Source organism: Cyprinus carpio, chromosome B9, assembly GCF_018340385.1.
Source record: "Cyprinus carpio isolate SPL01 chromosome B9, ASM1834038v1, whole genome shotgun sequence".
Classification (NCBI taxonomy): Eukaryota; Metazoa; Chordata; class Actinopteri; order Cypriniformes; family Cyprinidae; genus Cyprinus; species Cyprinus carpio.
Window position 1 is genome coordinate 1,145,624 of NC_056605.1, and position 24,356 is coordinate 1,169,979.

General features: G+C 39.0%; 1 protein-coding gene across 1 annotated transcript; it reads right to left on the reverse strand.

The window, feature by feature from the left end:
- Positions 1 to 6,718: 6,718 nt before the first annotated feature.
- aaas (achalasia, adrenocortical insufficiency, alacrimia) lies at positions 6,719 to 19,881 on the reverse strand. The gene is made up of 16 exons (XM_019110512.2): positions 19,580 to 19,881; positions 19,264 to 19,391; positions 18,241 to 18,296; positions 18,081 to 18,172; positions 17,943 to 17,989; positions 17,741 to 17,839; positions 16,549 to 16,692; positions 15,288 to 15,408; positions 13,636 to 13,760; positions 13,395 to 13,455; positions 11,669 to 11,759; positions 9,444 to 9,516; positions 8,928 to 8,995; positions 8,109 to 8,190; positions 7,920 to 8,004; positions 6,719 to 7,647 (listed from the first exon to the last, which is right to left on the reverse strand). Exons 1-16 carry the CDS (start codon positions 19,682 to 19,684, stop codon positions 7,504 to 7,506), a joined length of 1,521 nt encoding a protein of 506 aa, XP_018966057.2. The 5' UTR covers positions 19,685 to 19,881; the 3' UTR covers positions 6,719 to 7,503.
- Between the last annotated feature and the right edge of the window lie 4,475 nt (positions 19,882 to 24,356).

Genomic DNA, 24,356 nt, shown 5'->3' on the forward strand with positions numbered 1-24,356 from the left:
TTGCTACGCCCCTGCCTGAGAGGGAATGAGACACTGCATCCCCTTTCCTTGCCTGTGGCCTGCCCGTGTCACATCTACTTCAGACAAAGAAGTTGATGAAATACATTACTGGCACTCTCTTATACTTCCAGTTGCCATGCTAATAAAGTCATGGGCTGCGTGGCCCAGTGGGCTTGGAGTGTTTTCACACGTGCTTCAGACACCCCTGGGGAACCATGGTTACATGCGTAACCTGAGACATTTTTCTCAGCATATCAAGAGGAAATACCAGAATGATTATTATCAAGTATTACCATAATTAAAGCCCCTGTTTTAATTAAGAAATAAATTACCTGTCAATCAAAACTGTAGCATAAAACCCATCAGGATGGTGGTCAAAAACAGTTAATGTTCCCCCCATGGCATTCATCAACTGACTTAGCTCTGAATTTACCCTGTTGTGGGGTATCTGTGTTACTTGCAGAAAATTAGCGCACAGTTTTCATTTCAGAATTAATATTATTGTATATGTTGGCTGTCTCTCACAGCGTGGGTCCTCTTAGTCAGCACAGTGTCAGCAAATGAAGTTATGCAAAATGCTTCTTGCTTTCACCATGACTTAAGCAACTTCAGGTGACACTCCAAGGACTGACCTGTACAGTCGCCACTGTGAAGTCAGGATACTGAAGCCACACTCCACCATACTCTAGGCTCGAGACAGGTGGTAATTAAAGATCCTCTCCTCGGCTGACCAGTTGACCGATGGACTCCCTGTAGTTTGGCAATTTTTGTGATGCTAGACCCCAGAAGTGACAGCAGGTATCAAACTGTCCCCTAATCATCCTAAAACTTGAACCACCATCATCAAAGTGAAGCGCCCTCTGCTTGTACATTCTTTTTAGTTTCTGCTAATTTGACCATTTACTTGACAGAAAACCAAAAACTAATGCACTTGCCCTATAATCCTTGATTAGACTGACAGGACAGCTTATTCGGTGGTTGCCTATGTAGTGAATTTGTAGTGAATTTTAGTGAAAGGAGCAGGAATCTGTTTCAACAGCTTTGAACACAAAGCGCTGGAAGATACTGATCTCCTGGAGCACCAAAGGGTCCTAAAATCTGGAACACGCAGATGTGGCCCTGGAGTAGGGGCAGAAGGTCCTTGCCTGGAACACACAAACAAAAGTACTGTAGCATTTGGACCAATCAGACACACCACTATTTGTTATATTTAACAAATAAAATCTAACGCCCCCTCATCTAACCAAAGGGTCTATGGACCCTTCCCCCAAAATGCAACTATAACCTCAGAAAAGGCAGAACAGGCCTCTGGTTCCATAGCAACCAAAGGCACACTAACTGATAACACTAGGTTTATGGCTCCCAGGAATGTGGCAGAGCAACTTTTAACTCAAGTCTCTCAAAAACAGAGACATAAAGACAGGGACTCTTCTCTAATTAATTCATAGCATAAACTTTCTTTGAATTAATTCACATATACTTTGGGGCATTGTGTATGCTGTTACTGTTCTTGAATATTGTCTTTTGTGTATTGTATATGTTTTATGCATGCTTATGATGGATCACTAGTTGATATAACCTAACCAATAAAATGTTTGGTATCTATGATCACAAATTTTCTAAATGAGAGTGTATATTATATGTTGATACCTATGCCACACATTAGTTTTAAAAGAATCTTAAAGATTCTTCTCTTGAACCCCCAATCTAATTTCATACACCATACTAGTGACAAAGAGTTGTAAAACTTCCCTCCAAAAGGTACCATTCCTCATTGGCTCACTCAAATCCTGAGGGTGGGACAACGTCACCCTATATAGATCACTGATAACCAGATCAGGGCGGTTCTTTTAGATTCAGGAATTCCAGGAGAAGATGCTGAGCTAAGAGTCTTAAAAACCACCCTAAGCTTGTGCCAGGCCTTTGGACTTGACTTTCCATTCATCAAGATCCTCTGATTTGAACTGGTCTTTCTCATCAACTCACTTCAGCAGAGACCAACTGGAGCCCCAAAGTGCATCAGGACTCTTTTTCAAACAGCAGAGACGTGCAAGTATCAAACTTAGTCTTATTAATTGATACATTAAGTATCATATGCACATTTTACAAAGGTGTGTTTGAACTAAGAAACTGATGTTTCCTTCAGTAGATCTGCTGAATATCAAATTGTATGATAGCTTCATGCAGGGGCGTAGACCAACCTTTAAAATCACGGAAATTCGTCCACACATCACCAAAATTCTTCACACCCAAACTTTTTTGGGCAAGTGTGTTCGCATAGAGGTTTTCAAGAGCTGGTGTGAATAAATCTAGAGTTAAACTCAAAGAGACAGGATAGTCTGCGCATAACCTGATATTTTATTCAGACCCAGTCACCCAGAATAAGGTGAGATTAACATCACGGAGCGCTTAACGCTCATGCAGTGTATGTTTTATTCATACTTGAAGCTGGAGGCCGCTCTCGCGCAGAAAGTCATTCCAGGAAACTCCTAATATGGACAAAAGCGTCCAGCTATCGCGGTATGAAAACAGTTGTTTTCACAGAAAAACAGAAACTTTTGGAAACACAAACACATTAAACATACGATTGCGACAATATATGGTTTGTGTTTTTCAAGTCATCTCCAGCACCTTATAAATAAATAAAAAGAACAATTAGCATCTAATTCACAAAACAAACAATACAACATAAAAACTAATCTGACAAAAAATGTGATAAAAAAAAGTGTTTGTAGTATATAAACAAATCATTATTATTAGTTATTGTCCAGCAGTTATAGATTTCTAAGCCAATTAAAAGATAGAAATTAAAAAAAAAAAAAAATTAAACTTGAATATAGTATACACTACCAGTCAAAAGTTTTAGAACAGTAAAATTGTTAATGTTTTTTAACATTCTGTTCTCCAAGCCTGCAATTATTTAATACAAAGTACAGCAAAACAGTAAACTAGTTTACTAGCCTATTTAAAATAACTGTTTTCTATTTGAATACATTTCAAAAAGTGTCATTTATTGAGATTTCAAAGCTGAATTTTTATCATCATCACTCCAGTCACAGGATCCTTCAGAAATAATTCTGATATTCTGATTTGCTGATCAAAAAACACTTATAATGATGATGTTGAAAACAGCAGAGTAGAATTTTTTCAGGTTTCTTTGATGGATAGAAAGTTCAGAAGAACAGCATTTATTTAAATTCAGTTAAATCCTTGCTAAATAAAAGTATTCATTTCTATAATTTCTTTTCCAAAAAATACAAATTATACTGACGCTTTTGAATGATATAGTGTATAATGTTGCAAAAGCTTTTTATTTCACATAAATGCTGATCTTTGGATCCTTCTATTCATCAAAGAATCTTGAAAAAAAAAATGTACTCATCTGTTTTAAATATTGATAATCAGCAAATCAGCATATTAGAATGATTTCTGAAGGATGTGACATGAAGACTGGTGTAATGATGCTGAAAATTCACCTTTGATCACAGGAATAAATTACATTTTAAAATATATTCAAATAGAAAACAGTTATTTTAAATAGTAAAAATATTTCACAATATTACTGCTTTTGCTGTACTTTGGATCAAATAAATGCAGGCTTGATGAGCAGAAGAGACTTCTTTAAAAACATTAAAAATCTTACAGTTCAAAAACTGTTGACTGGTAGTGGATATAGATTACAGAAATGTTATATAGTAATGTTTTATATATATATATATATATATATATATATATATATATATATATATATATATATATATATAAAAAACTTCTGTTCCCCTCACTTCTGAAAAGATGGCTACGCCCCAGGCTTCATGTTTATTTTATTTCTCTTCTCTTTACTGCTTAAGCTTGAACCCTTTTTCCTATGTCCACTGTATGTGTGTGTGTGTGTGTATGTTAGACTAGTTTAACTGTTTATAAAGTCTTACTTGTATCACACTTGAGGTTGTTCATTGTTTGCTCATAACTGGAGTCCCTAATCATGCAGATTTTTGCTATATGCTCTGAGTAGTATTGTGCAGTAAGAAAGTTATTTTCCTTAACCAGGAAATTAACGTTCTTAGAATTGACAGACACTGAGATGTCAAGTAAATACTTACAGATGATCTAAATATTTATAATTAATCATAACTAGTTATGATTGATTATTCATATTTCCCCTTTGAGCTGATTCGCTATAGTACCTTGAAGTGAAGGTTTGCTCGCCAGAGCTTAACATTGTTGCAGATGTCAGTATGTCTTTTGTCTCTCTGGACTAGAGACTCAGAACCTGGTCAATCCACTTTGTCTCTCTAGGATGGAGACTCAGGACATGCTGCATCTGTTGTTGTCTCGCTGGAAGAAGACTTTAAATGTAGAATATCTCTCTCCTCACAGGCTGGAGGCTTAGAACTTGGTATCTGTTATTGCCTCTTACTGCATGGGCCAGAGGCTCAGAACGATGATGTTTCTATCTCTCAGGATTGGAGAACGAGTGTAGGTGTACTTGCAGGTGGCAGACTCAGAACAAGTGTATCTTCTATTGTCTCTCTGGATGGGAGACCGTTGTTGATCTTATATTGTCTCACCCTTGCAGGGCTCAGACTCAGGACAAGTTTATTGGTTGCCATCTCCCCTGTAGTGGGCCGCAGGCTCCGAACGGATGTGTCTATTGCTGCCTTCCCTGTAACAGGCCGAAGACTCAGAACTTGATGATCTGTTGCAGTCTCACTTTCATAGGTTGGAGACTCAGAACAAGGAGTGTCTTTTGGTAAATTAACCCCATCCCTATCAGAAGAATATTACAATTCAACGCTTCTCCACTCCATCAAGGGGGAAGTCGTGGCCTAATAGTTAGAGAGTTTGACTCCTAACCCTAAGGTTGTGGGTTTGAGTCTCTGGCCGGCAATACAATGACTGAGGTGCCCTTGAGCAAGGCACCGAACCCCCAACTGCTCCCCGGGCGCCGCAGGATAAATGGCTGCCCACTGCTCCGGGTGTGTGGCTGTATGTCACATCACTTTTTTATAGGCTGTGATTGGCAGTTTCCATCTGAGTGGGGCGACACGGTGTGGCCCACCCTTCTTTCCTTCTGGGGAACTTTTTTGCAAAGTCTAAACACACATTTAAGCCACTTTCCCACCAAACTTACCTGGAACAATTTGTCCCAGGAACTTTTTTTTCTCCAGACCTGTTGCTGTCTGGATTTCAATCATGGTCTAAAATACCGTGAATAATAGGCAAATAGTCTGATGACGTAGGTCTGCATGCATTTCTCAATACCATGTACGCAAATTTTGGACTTGCGTCCTTCGTAGTTTGGACTTCGTGAGTTCGACTCAGGAGTGTGAACTCCTAGGGAGGGGCGATGCAAGTCCGGTAATTCTGCCAATGGAACAGCAGCGTGCTTGATAACGTCAGTCAGCTCGCCTTGGCAACTGCAATTTTCCTCACTGTATTGATGATGAAATATGATATCAAACACCTCTTTTTGTTTTCATTTAAACATATTAATATAACAAAAAACTTATTTCAAAGAACGTACATACATTACAATGAAACTAAATATTATATCAAACAGTATTGCCTCTTCTCATTTTTATTTATTAATAGATTAATAGAATAATGGAATAAAGATTTACCCTGTTAGATTTACCCAGAAAGTTGTGTCAGACTTGTGATTCAAAGGTTGTGAGTTCGAGTCTCGGGCCGGCAGGGATTGTAGGTGGGGGGAGTGAATGTACAGCGCTCTTTCCACCCTCAAAACCATGACTGAGGTGCACTTGAGCAAGGAACCGAACCCCCAGCTCCCGCTGATCGTGTGGAGCTCACATCTCAGAAATCAGCGAAGCACATTTTCAAGTAGGCGCTGTCTTTATAAATAAACCACAGATTTTAGTTTTAAACAACTACATTCTCGCCTGAAATACTTTTAAATCTATTCTCATTTATTTTAAAACTAATTTCATGACACAATAACAGTAATATTTAAAAAACTATGCGAATAAATGGTGGTTGAAATACAATGCTCAAGAAACTCAACCAATCAGCATGTTCAGCGCCCAAGTCCTGCCCTGAAACTTCCAGACCTTTGAAAAAGTACTACCTCACGAGCAGGGAGTTTCTGAGGGGTACATTTTTACCCGGAACTTTATTTAGATCCTGATTCCTGCGGTGGAAACAAGCTGTGTACTGGTCCAAAGTCCCTAGTTCCTGGGGAAAGTTCCTGCGGTGGAAACAGGCTTTTCGAAAAGTGTCAATAAGTTTTACCAATGCATTATTCACTTACCAAACCACAACCAGAATACATTCATGACGGAAGAAGATTGAACTGACATGCATGGATTCATTGAGTTTGTGTAAGATGTTGCACTATACATTGCTGTGACAGAGAATACTCCTTTCTCTGAATAAGTATATGTATGTGTGTAACAGTTTGCATCAGTTTAAGGTTTTAGAACATAGTTATGAGTGGATTTGGACAGAACTCTATTTTGGATGGAACTTTTTTTTATGGTGGTCACAGGCCAAAACCTGCATTCTGACCCATGAGAAATCCTGTCCTTCCCGAGCTTGGTACCAGATGTCTTCTTGCCCTCTAAGAGGTGTCCGGCTGTTGTCCTGGCATCTCTATCTGATGGTGTTGGACAGTTTGCTTATGCTAGTCCACCAAGATCCAATCAAAATGTAGCAAACCTTACGTTTAGTCATTCAGGGACACAAAGTGACAATCCACTTTTGTGAACGTATTTCATTTATTTATTTGCAAACAGCAGCAAATGTGCGACAGTTCAGATCCAAAAATATATCAGAAAATTTAAAAATGACTGCATTTAGGTTTAAAAATATTCCTTTAAGCGTGGTTAATACATTGAATACCACACATTTATACTAAATGATTGCTTATGATCTACTGAGATGAATTATGACAGTTTACTTTATGGTGTTTATATTGTTATATGTGTTAGATGCATTTTAGAGTGTATAAGTTTTTTCCTCTCTTTTCTGCTTGAATGAGCAGCTGCAATTTTAAAATAAGAGTCCTGCTGTGCTTGGTCAAAAAAAAAAAAAGAAAGAAAAAAAAATATCAAACATTTCTACTATTGATTTTTTACATTTATTATTGGTATTTCAGTTACTCAAACTGTATCTTGCATTTAATTCAGCTTTTAAAATATATTGCCTGAAGTAGAAACATTTAAAAACCTAATGTACTTTTTGTATTCAAATTAATTTTGCTTGTAAATGTCTCCTCATATCTCTTTATTAATTATTTAATATCACCGCTAAAGTCCTAAATGTTTCAAATTAGCATCACATGTGCTGCTTTGGAAAAATGCAAGCATCACTGCAAAACATCACTCCACTCTATATGAAAATCCAAATAATGCAAAGACTTTGTTTAGCTTCAAGTATACAAGCCACACATTATGCTGTAAAAAAGGTTTATGACAGCAGAACGAGAGCTGACAGGTGAAGCTCTGTACAGTTAATGTCAGTGGTTGAGGGAAGTGAAGGTGTTTAGGAAATTTGTTCCGTGTACAGTTTGTTTGAGGAAGGATTTGTGGTGTTGCTGGCGAGGGCTTGCTGCGGCGAGTCTCCTCCTAAAAGCCCAGCGCTGCTGAAGTAAAACGGCACGTGAGAGATGCGCCCGTCAGACCAGCACTGCAACAGACAGAGACTCAACAATCAGCTTACACGGTTCACACTGCAATCATTGTCTCTCTACACATCACACCCAGCGCAGGTCAGGTCAAGCTCAGCTGACCCCACATCTACCTACACTATTAGCACACATCTTACAGTTACGCTGCCACTTCAGCTTTACGTCTGCTGCTCCTGCTGTGCCACGCAGTGCTCAAAGCCCTGCTCCACCCACAGCTGCGCCGCTCATCTAGGCAGAGCGTTACATGACTAGCACGTATCATGTGACTCACCACAGTCAGCAGAGCGCCGTGCTGGAAGTGCGGATGGAACTGCATGAATCTAGGCTCTGCTCCAGCCTCTCCCATCACAAAACCACTACATAAGAGAAAGATACGTGAAGAAGACCATTAAAAAAAAAATGGATTCTGGAAAGCTCCGACAACAGTAACACTACTCCGTTCACACAGAATCACACGCACCACGGCAGCAACTCAAAGACAGGACTGGAGCGTGTTTTGAAGACGGCTATGACTGAAGGGTGGTTATCCGCCTGTGAATCACCTGCGCGAAGAACAAATGATGAGCCAGAGAAGAAAGGAGGACAAAAGACCTGTTTTAAGTGATTCTTCACGACAAAACCTTACAGCAGTTTAGCATCATTTATCATCATCTCTTAAGTGGTTTTGTTACAATATTATAAACATTTGAAAAACCTTCGACTGTTAACATGCAGAAATTTTCAGAAAATAAAAAGACTGAAAAACTTTGATGACATGGCAAGATGAACTCTGGTTGTAAAATTTCGTGTGGCATTTTTCAATTCATGATATTTGTAAAAAGTACATTTAAATAATTTATATTTACCATATACTCAAATGGGAAATGTGATTACTGTCAGCTTAAAGCACCTTTTCTTTACTATTACTTAGTCCAGCAGATGTTGACCAATGTGCTGTACATAATATAATAATCATATCACTGCGCATCTTCAACATGTCCGTGTTTCTGTATTCCTGTTTTAAGCATTGATTCTGTTCAAAAATGCTTTGCCAAGAAGTTGAGCATTTCATTCATTTTGTAGCTACAAGTTCTGCTGCCAGATTTTCATTTGACACACTCACCAGGGGAAAGAAAAGTAGTTTTAAAAACATTCAGGTTTGCCTTGCTGCAGCTTAACATACTATGGAGCTGTAAAGAGGTTAAAGATAAGAGTGCTGATCTCGGCCTGCTTCATCTTCCACAGGCAGCTGATGGTAAGCGTTTGTGGTTTACTGTGGGTCATGAGGGCTTTGCTCTACCTTTCAGAAGCACGGCGAGTCTTTCGCCTCTAGGATCCCATGAAAGAGAGCACACCTCTCCCCCGACACTGATATTCAGGAGAGCAGAGAGAGAGAGAGGAGAAACTCAAGCAGTAAAAAACATTTCATTGGGTAAATTATTTCCTACGCACCACATTACTCTGTAAACGCTCTCCTCATGAATAAACATGTAATACACCTTAAACCTGGAACACACACACTACTTCTGCCCAGATTTACAGTCTGGAGAAACCGACTCGCTGAAAGTCAGAGCCAGTCACAGATTTTTTTTTTTTTTAGCTTCAGACTGTCGGAGGATCTCAGAGATGTTTGATATCTTCAGCAGGTTTCTGTTTTCAGCTCTAAAGTCTGATAGTGTGAGATCCTCAGTCGGAGTGTATGATGGCCTGGTTTCCTCTAGCGTTTAAAATTTAAGTCTTGTAGTGTATTCCAGCCTTAAAGAGTAGAGTGTTCTTTACGTACACAGGCTAATGAGACAAGAAATGGGCGTCTTACGTGAGGTCTCCATCAGGTCCAGGGAAGGTGGTCTCCGAGAGGTCAGCCACCACGCTGGCGGCTTTAGGTCCACCTGCAACACCAGACAACACTGTACTGCATACTGTACCAGCCTGTTTGTGTACGAGGACACAATGTGTTCAACGCCTTTACACTTTCAGAAAACTCTTGATGTTCACACACAGTGTGACTTCAGAGGACTTGGAACACAGTGCATGAGTCATGTAGACTATTAATGACACTTATGAAACAACAGGGCCTGCTCACCATTCATTTTGTATTAAAAAAAGAAAGCAGGATGAACATTCTCAAAAGCCACCTGACAGAAAAACCCTTGTTTCGTTTGTTAGGGTTAACAGTGAAAATCAGTCAGCTCCACAATCAATATATAGAAAGCATACAAAAAACAAAACAACAGAAAATGTGTACACTACCAAAAACACATTGTATCATTCAGATTCTATTTATTTATTTTTAATTATCGAGGATATTGGATTTAATTTCCTTAAACAAAACCCTTGAGTATGTGTCAGTGATTTGTTGTGATTTCTCAGGAAAACTTTATTTTGCGATTGTTTCATCATCAAACTTCTATGACTCTCTATCGTCTGTGGAACACAAGAGAAGACATTTTGAGAAAAGGGTTTATTTTGTGTCATTATGATGGAAATCAATGGTCACCATCACCAAAACAATCTTGTAACCAACATTTTCAACATTTCTCCATTTATGTTCCACAGAAGAAAGTCAAACAGGTTGGAAACAGCATGAGATGACAGCACTTTCATTTTGGGGTGAATGAACCCTTTAACTATTATCACGGCATTCTTCATTTTGAACTGATAATTCTGATAAAAACAGAATTGTTATTCTTACTGATAAATTGAGATTTCTAGAATTGACATGCACATACATTTTGTGTACAGAAAAACTGCCTGCCACACATCCATAAACTGAATACTGTTCCTCATTTACTTTATTGGTATGTTACATCAGCAAATCAAGGCAGTGACTAAATGCATGTGGACTTAGTCAGGCTCCTGCATTAATCAATCAATAAATATATCGTATTTACGAGTTGAACACACATGAACGTTAACACAAAGTCGTTATTACAAATGAGAAACTCAATTTTCTTTAAGCACAGAGTTTCAGAGTTGGGGGCGTGTCAGTGAGAAATCATGTCAGATGCAATGGATGCAGCCAAGGACTATAGATATGCAGTGACTGTATTGATGGTAAATTTGTTGAAATTATTATTTTTACATATTTTACATACATATTTTTGTCATGTACAATAAAACTATACAAGTTCCATATACAAAATATTTTATTATTGTATTATTACCATTGAATGATTCAGTTTACTACATCTTCATAAATTGAATTAAAAAAAAAAGCAAAAACACAATGATGCACATTCTTTATATGCAGAATTATTTTTTTTTTTTTATTATGTCGAAAAATGTAAACTGCCATCTGGTTCCCACCAAATGAGGGTTGGGTGATATCTTATGGTTATATATACACCGGTAAAAATTCTCCCCACATTAAGAATTAGTCTTCCTGCGATAATAATGATAAAGTCTAGTTGTTGACATTTCTGTGTGAGACAGTGCGGAGTCACATGGCGAAAGGCAGACATGAAATAGAGGATTTTTTTTTTTACCCTATTTTGGGTAAAAATAGGAAAGATAATTCTTTTCTCTAAAAAAACAGGATTCCCTGAATTATTGTCATTGATATTATTATTGTTATATATTATAATTTACGAAAGTGCTGTAAACTGAATTGCTATATTCTAGCATTCTTGTAAAACACTATTGCATTTGTAGATGGATTTTATGGGTAATATTTACAGGTAATAATCTTTTCATTTATTTTAGCATGTTTACTTGCACGCCCTCAACTTGGAAACTCAGGGCTTAATGAGAACTTAAAGAAAATTCAGAGTTAACTGCTCCTTATTATGACTTTGTGATGGCGTTCACGTTTGTCCGACTCCTAAATACGATCTAACTGTCATGATGTTTTGCTTTGGTTCTAGAACTTCTAATCAAATTTCATTGTGAATCAAATGGTTCTAAACTGAACAGTGAACCTATGAGTTATGAGTCAAAGTGAATCGTCATCTAGCCAAAGGTTCACCCCTTCAGAATCAATAATAACTGACAAACATGGTTTTCAGGAAACACAGGTAACCGGAGAATTGTTGTTGTTGATACCTGTGAGATCGGAGAAGGTGAGCGCATATATGACCCTCTCTCCCTGCATACTCAACAGCAGACAGCCACCGTCAGGACTCCAGCAGGCCGACTGACACCATCACAGACACAAACACAGGAAAAACACGGGCAATGCAGTGTGCACATTGTGAATCACTTCCTTCAACTATATGAAGGACCGTTTTAAAAACCATTGCTTGCAGGTGTGATAATCTTTCATTCACACTTATACAAAGAGACTTACAAATGAGGAATACAACAAGCAATTCATCATAAAGAGGCACATAAACACAGGAAGTGCTCGTAATATGAAGTTTCAGATATTGTTTAGAATAGTACAAGCTACAAATAGTGAAAGCACCGAGGCTCCAGCTCTAAATCACAGGACAGGAAGGTCATTTTACACTAAAAACATATAAAGACAGTGTTAAATCCAAAGCTGTGGCATGAAACTCTAGATGGCACAGTCCGATAGGTCTAACTCAATCTGACCTAATGACATCACGTCACAGCTGATTGGTTCTCTCTAGTGGTTGACCGATATATTAGCTGATATTTGGCATTTTTTAAATATCGGCATTAGCCGATAAGTTTTTCTGCTCGGCCGATGTGTTCGATGCAAGACTTTTATTTTGACGGCGCTGAGAACGGCAGTGAGCACACGGTGCTCATATTCTCCCTCGTTATCTAGTCTTTCTAATAATCAAATAGAACGGTTAAAGGAATTAATGCATACAAAAAGTATTATAACGATTGCTTTTATTAGTAATAGAAAGGCAAACATTATAATACTTTCTCGTTTGCCGTCAGCATTAAGCAAATACGCATTTATATGATTTAAACAAATCTTTGAATGACTGATGAACATTTAATTTCACAAACCTTGCAAACTTGTGTGTGCCTGTTTATCCAGCATAATTGCGTGTTCTCTGTGTGACGGTCGGTGCGTGTGAATTGAATGCTTTAAACTCATGATTTCAGATTATGCTGCGCTTTATACATTTGCCCACCGTCATATTCATGTCATTTTCTCTGTGTGCTGTGTGTAAAATGAGTGTTACCCTGGCTTTTTTTGAAAAATAGGACTCCCAATGCACACAAACTTCCCAGAATACTGACTGCCTTATTGGTTACTTCCTTTTTAATTATATTTTTATTAAATATTTATTTATTTGTGAAAAATACTTTGTCATCTAAAGAATAAGTATGTTTATTTTACACATTTATTTTTTTAATCCATTGTCAAAATGATTTCAAATTTCTTAAATGTTATATATATATATATATATATATATATATATATATATATATATATATATATATAATGTGCTATCGCCTGCTTTCCAAGATATCGGCATCGGCTGTCAAAAAAACAGTATCGGTTGACCGCTAGTTCTCTCCTGTATTGGTAGCCAATGAGCTCGCTGCTCAACATTCAAATATATGACTAGTGCTTGCTGTAGCAGTTTGCAGCTTGCTTCAGAAAACCCTCCGCCTTCCCCAGCTCCACCTGTGTAGATCTGCTACGAGGTGATTCATGTATGCTATATGGGGGTTATTTCATGTATGTTATATTTTCTCGCTCATCAACTGGAGTGATTTCAACAAAATCATTCCCCCGGGGCGTTATCATTACAGATATGGTGTAAGACTGATTATTAACACTTTGCAGTTATTGTTATTGGTGTGAACAGCCCCTTACACTCAGTTTCAGGAGTTTTCTTACCTGACAACTGCCTTTCAGACACGGCCATCTCTCACACGTCCACATGCGTGTCTCCCAAACCCTACAACACACACACACACACAGGTCTGAAACAGAGAACCTAATGAGCAGTATCTGCATATTAAACTTTAAGCTACACTGAACAATGAAATATTCAGTCCCACTTTATATTTAGTGGCCTGAACAAGTGGAGAGCCGCATGTCTGCACACTCGTGTTTTAAATGGATCATGTGACTGTACCTAAAAAGAGCTGATGGAGTAGCTGCCAGCAGTCGACTGCCGTCTGGAGACCATGAGAGATAGGTGACGCCACCTCCACCCACCCGCTGCAGCGGCACAGCGCTCTCTGCTGCCACATCCCACACCTACAGCACAATACACACACACACTCAAACACATAACACCGTCTCAAACAATACAGCGCTTCATTCCTTAACCACCGTTATGGCATACACCACAATTCACATTTTAATTCCACCATAAGACCCCTGTTTTCCTTCATAGCTAATGCTGTATATAGTCAGTGAGGTAGAGCAGTCTGAGAAGTCTCAAAGTCTAATTTAATCCTGCAAATAAACAGAAGAAACAAAATGACTTCAGGCCTATTCACGCCAACTAAAGTTCAGCATGAAGTCTGTGATGTGGGGAAAAAAAAATGTCTGCATTGATTGCAATAACAGCCATTCATTCAAATGGAAATGTTTATCGCAACTGAATATTCATCCTGGTGAGAGCAGCCCTGTACAGCTGCAATATGGATGCTTTTTTGGAGTTTTTTTTTTTTTTTCCTGCAAGCACATCAAAAAACAAGCATTTTCACACATGGTCTCAAATCTTACGACCCAACTGTATAAATTGATTGCATTTAGTTATAATATTGACCAAATTTAAAAGCGAAGACTTTGTTTCTGATAAAAAAGTAGCAAAGCGCATTGCAATTACTGCATGGTAGGTGCTCTAAAAAAAAACAAATAATAAAAATAAAAATGTTTAGTGAAATTTTGTTCACACATTGGTCCAAAAAAATCAATATTGGTCCACCAGAAAAAGGCACATATTGGTCCTCAAAATCACTGCTCTAAAATGCAATTACAGCCGTATTCCAATACAATACAATAATCAAAAATACCCCATTTTTGTGGGCTAACTGGACATGTCTTATACTGCTCAATTTGTTTTTTTCTCTGAGAATGTTTTTCAATTTGCCCTGGTGGAAATAACAGCATTGTATACAAGCCACTCGTGCTTTTTGGATGGTCCCTGAGCAACATATCTAAATTGGTCGCCATATCACCCACTGTGGAAAATTTATCGCAAACTTAGAACAGCAGCCGGAAACATGAAAGCAAGGAGTGCTCCTAAAATGACCCAACTGTATAAACAGCTTGATGCAGGTTACAAATATTTACCAAAAGAGAGAGCGAGAGAGTTTGTTTCTGATAAAAGAAGTAGACAGAGATTACTGGGTTTCTGAAAAAACAGCATAATCTGCAAGATAAGCGACGAGACCCATAATGAATTTGTTCAGAGACGAGAGGGACCAAAACATTTGTTCTGTGTAGCCCTCTTACTGACGCTTCTAAGCAAACAAAAGGTCACAACATACAGTGGGGATAGGCTCTGAACACTAGTTCACACATCAACAAAAAACAGCACAGACTGAGATCTAAAAAATCAATATTGGTCCATCAAAAATACCTAACATGTGGCTGACGTATATCCAAATGACCCCAAACACTTGCTCTGTTACTGTATTAAGTTGACAGCTGTCACTGCTCCTACAGAGAATTACATAATTTCTCTGGGTCACACACAAATATACAGTGGGGATGAGTACCAGCTTCACATAGATCTGTTAAACTGAGCAGGAAGGCTTGAGATTTGGCGCTTACCATCATGGATGTGTCGACAGGAGACGCAGACACAAGCAGGGAGCCGGTGGGGGACCAAGCGATGGAGGTGATGGGAGAATGACCCGGATGAGACAAGACCTGCGCACAGCCAGACGACGGCCTGAGAGAGAGAGAGAGAGTTTGTGTGAGAGAGAGAGACAGAGAGAGAGAGCGAGAGCGAGAGAGAGAGAGACAGTCTGTGAGAGCGAGCGAGCGAGAGAGAGGGAGAGGGAGAGGGAGAGGGAGAGGGAGAGAGAGAGAGAGAGAGCGAGAGCGAGAGAGCCCTTCTGACTGACGCTTATATATGCACACATTTTGCATCTGAAGTAGAGTTGTCAAACATACCAACTTATTTTTTATCATCAACTTTTGTATTGTCTTCAAAAAAAAAAAAAAAAAAAAAAAATCCATTCAAACAAACAAAACGAGGAAGGGGGAGCAACAAACAAATTTTTTACAATCTGAAAGAAGAAAAAAAAACTTTTTATGGTCATTCCTTTATATAAATTTGTCTTAATCACAAAAGGTAAAACAGCGCAGTTGTAATTTGAAATGTTTATCTAATCTAGGGTTAAACTAATGATTATTTTGCTAATCAAGTAATCTGATTATTTTGACAAGTGAGTAATCTGATATTTTTTTTAGTAATACAAATAGAACTAAGTGAAAAACAGGCTTTAATATGACTATATTTATATATAAAGTAATGAGGCAATAATAATTGGCCTCAAATAAAGTATTAAAACCAAGTACATGGTTTTCTTAAAAAAACAATTTTTTTTTTGCAGCCAAACGGCGCACGCCGGAGATCCTGCACGGTGCCGGAGAAGCCCTGTATTTTGCTTTGTTTTCACTGTTTATAAAATAAGCGCGCCATCAGCTGCTCTAACTGATGCTTTAGCGTTTTTAAGAAGTTAATTAAAAGCTTGAATGAAGCACATTTGGCTCTAGATAAAAAATAATAATAATAAAATAAAAACATTTTAGTGGATCATTACAATAAAGGACCCTGAGCGCTTGTGGTGTGAACCGCTCTGTTGTGTTGATGCGGCAGGCTTTATTTAGAAATGGTGAGACGGTGCTGGCGTTGCGGTCCACCATTGGAATATGCCTGCTCTGAACGTACACACATCCGGCACCAGATGTATTCACTCGCTGCAGGAAAAACACCACATCGAACCCCATCTGTGCGGCGTGATGATCTTCTCTACAGGGCTTAGAAACAGTAGTGTGACGGAGGGAAGCGGTGTTTGAGCAGTACCTGGTGGAGAGAGAGGCGGGGTCCACGTGCCAGATGAGCAGACAGGACTGACAGGCCACGGCCAGAGCAGAGCCACACAGAGGCTTCCACTGCAGAGCGCACACAGACCTCTGGCAGCGGTGCTTCAGCGTCGGCGTCGGAGAGCTGCAGCACAACACAGTCACAAACGCATACTGAAACTGCAATCAATCATTACAGTTAACAGAAGTACATCTAATCACACTTCTGGAAATCAGAAACATCGCAAGTCATGCAACAAAACTAGAAACTCCTCAGCAACCAAGCTGTCAGCAGCACATGATCAGGAGCGCTGTTTTCATGAATATCAGCACAGCTGCATGTGTGATGTTGATTTCATTCGGTTCATGCGGTGCATTCAGAAACTACTCAAATCCATTTGGTTTTGTTTCAGCCTTATGCTTAAAATGCTTTAATTTGTTTCAATCGATCTACACACTCCATGCCAAGCAAAAAAACTAAAACAAACAAAAATGGATTTGTGATACCATTGCACATTTTTTTTAAAAGTATCAACGTTGCATAAATATTCAGTAACTCAGTACCTAGTTGATTCACATTTGGCAAAAATTATCGCAATTTTCACATTTGCGTAATTTCCAACACTTTCGTGGACAGATCATCACAGTATTTTACTGAGAAGCATGTGTAATTACACTGAAATCGCAGCCTTCCATCAAAATGAAAGCTAATGGCTTTATCTTCTGTGATGTTTACATAAAATAATCTTTTATTCTTCCTAAAAGCACCAGTGTGACTGGAATGCAAGATTGAGACTACTAAAGAGTTCAGTCTGAATGCCAAGACTTTATACTCAATTTGGATCCTAAAAGTAGGTTGGACCTCTTCAGTTTGAACACCATATTGATGCACCTTTCAACAAAATGCATTAACCCAGGCTCTCAGACACAGATTTGCCGTTTGATGCATGAAATATCCTTTAAATGTTATCAACATTTCATGTCAGTTTAAGTCAATTTAACTGAAATGTTTAGGTACATCACAAAACCAAAGTCTAAGTGGTTCTGCTGCTGAATGAATACACAGAGCTGTCGCTCAAACTGCACTTCTGGTGTACGAGGATCCATGATTGTAACTTTGATTTACAGTATAAAATCTAACCTGTACTTTCTGATATGTAATGTAAGATTTGTGTTCATGTCCACTGGGATACCTGTTAGATTTGTAAATCTTGATGGAGTCGTCCAGCAGAGCTACAGCAAACTTATCAGTGTGAGGATGCCAGGCGAAGCTCCTCAGAGCGCTGTCAGACCTGAAAACAACACAGAAATCAGACACGAGCCAGTTTAGAAAGGTTCAGCCCCAGAACCAAAAACAGTGTAAACGTAGAAAAGAAGAGCTGATAAATGAAGTACCAATCCAGCATCTGTGAAAACTCTGCCACCATCTCGTCACTGCTCAGCTAGCGAACAGAAAGAAAGGCCGTCCATTATAACGGCAGCGTGACGCTGACACAGATCTCAAGCTTAGACGCGATTCAAGCTCATACTCACAGTCAGATGTGGAAACAGAGAGCCGTGGAATGAAGAAGCCCATCTGAGCAGAGCCAAGACGCAGGCGGAGCCGACGGCCAGGAACCTGGGCACTGAAACACAAGCAGACTGAAGCGTCTGACAGCGAACGCTGCGTGATTACAGTGTGTCAGAGACATACCTTCCTCTGCGCTGTTAGTGATCTCATCCAACAGACCGTACAGACCCGCGTCACGCCTGGAACACAGAGCTGCTCTCAATCCAACATCTCACCGTTTCAGTTCAGATGATCATATTATAGACGTAACACTTTATTCTGAGGGCCGCTTTTAAGCATTCTGTTGACAATAATAAGTAACTTTGCACCTACATGTCGACTAACTCTCATTAGAGACCGTCTGCTGACTCTTTATTGTGATGGTGTCCCAACACAAACCCAACAAATCTACTAGTGCTCCACTAACACATAATGAGAGTCAGTAGACATGTGAATGCAAGTATAGTCAACAGAATGTGTTAAAGGGACCATCAAAATAAAGTGAAACCATTCCAATGTTTAAAGCACCCATACAATAAAGTCGACCATTCCAACTCTCATTAAAATAACCGTCAACTCTTATGTGAATGCAACACTTCTGAACATAATTTGGCAAGACATGTCATGTGAATCTAACTAAAGTGAAACCATTCCAAATCCACTAACACATAATGAGAGTCAGTAGACATGTGAATGCAAGTATAGTCAACAGAATGTGTTAAAGGGACCATCAAAATAAAGTGAAACCATTCCAAATACTCACGAATATAAGACACGCATTTTGCATGTGATGCCAAAGAACAGAAAGTGTTATACTGGAAACGAGCAACATTAATACGTAACAGAAAACTACTGATCAAGAACAGTCTATGGGACAGTCACAAGCCTCCCGGTTTTCATTCAAAATATCTTAAATTGTGTTCTGAAGACGAACAATGCTATACGGGTTTGGTATAGCAAGAGTATCCCTTTAAGGTCATGACACAAATCACATATACAACATATATCCCTACTATAAACACAAACCATAAATAAATTAAAAACATATCACAAAAAAATGACCATTTTCACTCCAGAATCATTACACCTCAACTGCTGAGTGAGTTTAACTGATGAAACAGCTCATTCCTCAGTGTGTCTGACTCGGACTGGGTGTGCTGCTCTCACCAGGCTCCGGCGCTCCTCATCCACAGCGTGTCCCTCTGGTCCAGGAACACTGACCTGCTGCTGCTCTCCGGGCGACTGTGACCCTTCAGAGTGTCTCTGGTGAACTGAGGACTGGGCAGATCACACGCCTGAAAACACATCACATCACATCACATCACATCACATCACATCTGTGTTCAGTGCCGTGCCGGCTTCTGTGGCTATTTTCATGTCCAGAACAGATTATATTAGGCTTTAGAAACTTGTTTTTCTCTTCACGGGGCCAGGCAGAGCTGGTGAACGCGTGTTTGTAGGGTTATAGGAAGCGTTCTCAGACCTGTGAGTGTTCTCCGGGGTGAAGCGCGGACAGAAGCTCGTTGTTGCGCTCGAATAGCGTCTGTGCAGCCGTTACCGGCGCCGGGAACACACCGAGAGAACACATCCTGCACACAGCACAGCACACAGACTTCACAAACACGCGTGAGCCGCGGAAAGACGCCGGTGACAGTGCGCTCGCCTTCTGATCAGATCAGCGTAACGCGCGCCTTCTGTCTACGGAAGCCCCGGTGACACAAACACCGCAGGAGAACACCAACGCGTTTCTCCTTCTTCTTGTTGTTATGAGCTTTGCGGCAGACTCGACGCATCAGAGGCGCATTGCTGCCCTCCTCAGTCCATTTGAAGAACGTTCTTACGTAAAGACCGGTTTGCTGTAAAACGTTAATAACAGCTTTTGTCGTTTCATAGTCTTTAGAACTTAGAATCTGTAACTCCAGATTCCATCAGCTCAGGAAACAAGAGATCTGTTGCAGTGCGATGAATAACGCGTTCCATCAGAACATGATTCACAGTCTGGACGCTTGCCAACCGGTGCCATCCCATAATTCAGTGCACAGCTTATGTGTGGGGGTTAATGCTGGCTGTAGTGAAAAATAACCTCTGCCTTCGTTCCCCTCTTCCCTTTCTCATTTTAATAATTTAGGGGGGTTTTTTTGTTTGTTTTTTTTTTTGGCAAAATGATATTCTTGCACTCATCTCTTCCATACGTTACATTCAGTTCCACTTCATTCTTGTGTACGGCCTGTTTATTTATTTATTTATTTATTTGTCGTCTCATCAGCCCTGTATCTCTATATGTGCTGGAACCTGCAGGAATCCCAGTGTACTTCACGTTTTTATCACCTGATTTAGTGCAACTGAATTTCTATAATAAATCTGATTTGGCCTGAAAAGTCCTGCCCTTTATTTCTGAATGCCACATTGTGCAATCCTTTCCCCCTTGTCTTTCTTTTTTCTTTGTTTTTTAGATCTTTTTTCTTCAGTGGAATATTATCTGAAAGAGTTCAAATCCTACAAATAAAATAATACTATTTTAAAAATATCAGCTCAGCCTTCTTCCTTGCTATCTGAGTAACGCAGTGCTCTGGACCTTTCATGAGTCCATCAGTAACAAATGAACCTGAAGGGATTGTTAGTGTGGCTCTCTGTAGTGGCGGCAAAACAAAGCTTTCTGAAGCAATGAGGCTTTCATACACAGAAGCTCAAGGAGAAATCATAATCTGCTCACTTAAAATTACCTTTTAAAACTTAGGTAAAAGGATATAATTCAATAATAAAACATATATGGATGTAAAATTTGGGGATCAGTATTACATTTTAAAAAGTGGGATAAAAATGTGTGTAGAAAAACTACAAATAGGCTTTTATGTTTTACATTTTGGAGGTCCACAAAAGCAGGTCCAGTGGCTGGATCCAGATTCAGACCAGTATAAAACACTTCTGGCCAGGGAAACCTCTCCAGATCCCCTCCTGTAAACACACTCGCTCTTCAACCGCTCCATCAAACACAATTCCTGATTGACTACAGCTACAGCCTGAAAGAAACTGATCTGAGAGACACACGTGATGAAGCAATCAATACACAATTTGATCTCCGAATTAAACTCTAATGTCTCAACCCTGAAAATAACCTCTAAATTGGCAAATTATCTACTCGTTTAATCCCACAGGTCACAATAGTGACCGTAAAAAAGGCTTTCATTTATAAAGCTCTAAAAACCTTACTGACGGATGTTTTAGTGTACTTCCTGCAAATATGGATAAAAATAAAGGGTCTCAATTAAACATGTGCAGTTTCACACGAGTAGTGCAAATTGTTTATTTACTGTTTGCACCTTCAGAAGATGATGCTGCACCAAAGCTCCAAAACTAAAGGCTAGTAAAGTGTCTTAACATAAATATATGACAGATATTTTTGGTACACATGATCTTTAGGATGTCTGGTATTAATATATGCATTCTCATATATTTAGAATGAGTAAAAATGTTGATGGTCACAATAGTGAGTGGTGGGATAACAGTGAACTTAGGTCTACAATATAAATCTAGTTGCAGTTGCTAGTGAAAATAACAATAAAATGTTGCAATGACAAAATATTGCACTAAATTAAAAATTCAAATGTTACAAAAAAAATTATAATAATGATGTTGTAATAATGCATTAATATAAAAATGTTATGTTATATTTTACAAAAAGGTAACAATTTTGAAATACGTTGATGGTTGAATTTTTTTTTATATTTTTTTATCTGTGTTCCTATCAATGTTGCATAAGGTTTTTTATGCATAATAGTAACCCTAGAATGTGATCAAACTGTTTAAAATAGCTGGGCTAAGATATATAACAATTTTTATGACTGCAGAAATATGTTATTTCAGTACACACATTATCCCACAATTGTGAACATAAAACACAATTTTTCACACACTTTTCCAAAAAAAAAAAAAAAAAAAAATAAATAAAATTATTGATTATTACTGATTTATATCTGGGAAAAATTTGGGATTAAACGGTTTTAAGCAAAGACAAATCATCTCCAAATTCAGATGAAGTGGTCATGATCCAGAAGAGAGGAAGAGGTAGACAAACACCGACACGGAGAGAGAGCAGAGGATGAGCAACGCTTGCTCCTCATCCGTCCTAAATACCTGCAGTACGAGAAACATTTCTGCCCAGGTTTCAAACTCTGATTCCATCGTTCACTGGACCTCACGATACTGAGAAATGCCCTTCATATCTGGAGAAGATAGATGCGTGCTCAAAATGTTAATTCACTAGAGAGACCCGCTTATGTCAGTTGTGGTCCTTGATGCTGATTGGTCAGTAGGTGTGTTTTATTAACTATTAAACACAGCTATGAGTGCTTCACTGAACACATCTGTTTAACTGCGCAACACGCTTAACATAAACATATGTTTGTTTTACTGGAAGATTTAAAAGGCCAGCGTGTTATGTCAGTTGTTCTGGGTGGCATGGAAATAGATGAGGGATTTGAGGACCAGTCCTGAGACACTCGGACCAGAGCTGAACTCACAAGGAAGAACATACAGTGAACTGCTTTATTCACACGTGTGATTTTAAACCAATCATCAAGACAGACCTCAGCAAAATCCTCTGTGACCACAGAGCTGTCAGAAGCTGTCCTCAGATGTCTGAATGGAGCTCAGTGAAGAATGTTCTCACAGCGAGTCAACTGTCTGACGCACCTGAAGAACTCCTGATCAAAGATCGGTTCGACAAGCATATTCAGATGTAGAGGGGAAGAGCGGATCATGGCAGGCTCGTTTTCCAGTTTAACCAACAAAACTGCTCTCAGGTATGTCACGATGAGCTTTAACAAACAACAATTCCCACAAAAAGGACCTACTGGAGAAAAAAAAGAGAGCAGGTGTGTGTGTTTTGTGTTTCAGGAGCCTCTGGAAAAGTCCTCGTCTCTTCTGCTGTGCTTTCTACCTTCAGCCTGAAAGACAGACCCTTTTTAAAATGTGTTTGGTACATAGTTCATATAGTGACACATAAATCCAGTGTAGCCCATATAATGGGCTCTATGTGATAATATTGGCTGTGTTTATCTCAGTGATTTGTGCTTTATGCGGGTACACGAGGAAGATTTTGGGTGTGAACTTGGGTTCATCGTAGTTTTCCTCCATCAGTGTATTGACTCTCCTTTGCCTCCTTTATATATGTATACACACACACACAAATTATAATAGGTGAGTATGTATTTCAGGTAATATGTGATGCATTGAAAAAGCGAGGCATGAAAGCATTACCAGTCAGGGCAAGAGGTCTTGGAAGAGATAACTCAGGGAGACGGCAGGGAGACACAAGCCCCTCCTTACATCCACCCACACGTATTACACCTCCACCACACCACATACATACCTGGATGTCACAGCCTGCTGGGGACCAGAGGCCAAAGAAAAAGAGGAAAAAGAAGAAGAAGAAACCACACATATACTGTAAATATATATATATATGTGTTTTATTGTGTTAACTGTTTTTTTTTACCTAGTCAAGTCAAGTCACCTTTATTTATATAGTGATTTAAACAAAAAAGATTGTGTCAAAGCAACTGAACAACATCAATTAGGAAAACAGTGTGTCAATAATGCAAAATGACAGTTAAAGGCAGTTCATCATTGAATTCAGTGATGTCATCATGCAGCTCAGTTGTGTGCCTCATGTTTCACTGCCGTGCTGCCATCTTGTTAGTTGCCATGGACAATGATCAATCACGCCCACCTTGTTATCTTGTTTGTCCCCGTGTATAAAGCTGTGTGTCTCTCACTCCGTCATAGTGGATGTGTTACCCCATTTTCCTTTGTGGTTTCTTTGTGCCTTGTTTTCCCTGCTTGGTTTTGACTGGACTGATTACCTGTGTTTTGACCCTTGCCTGTGCTTTGGCTTGTGTTCTTGGATTACCCTTTGAATAAACTGCTGCATTTGGATCCGCTCCCTTGCCTGCTCTTTGCCTGCCCAGCATCCAAACATAACAGACATGCATATATACACACATATATTAATTTAAAACATAACACACACACACACAGGCACATAAGAGTATAAATAGGTTAACCTTTTCTTAAACCCTTTCATAACAGTGTTTTCTTATCAATGTTTTCCTCCACTCCTCCCCAAAACTCTCAAAGATTAATATTCAAATTAAGTACAAATTATAATATAAAAGTAGTTTAGGTGGAGATGTGTTGTTGTGATTGGTCTCAGACAAAGAATGTCAACAGATTTATGCCTGCCGGAAGGTAATGAGAGA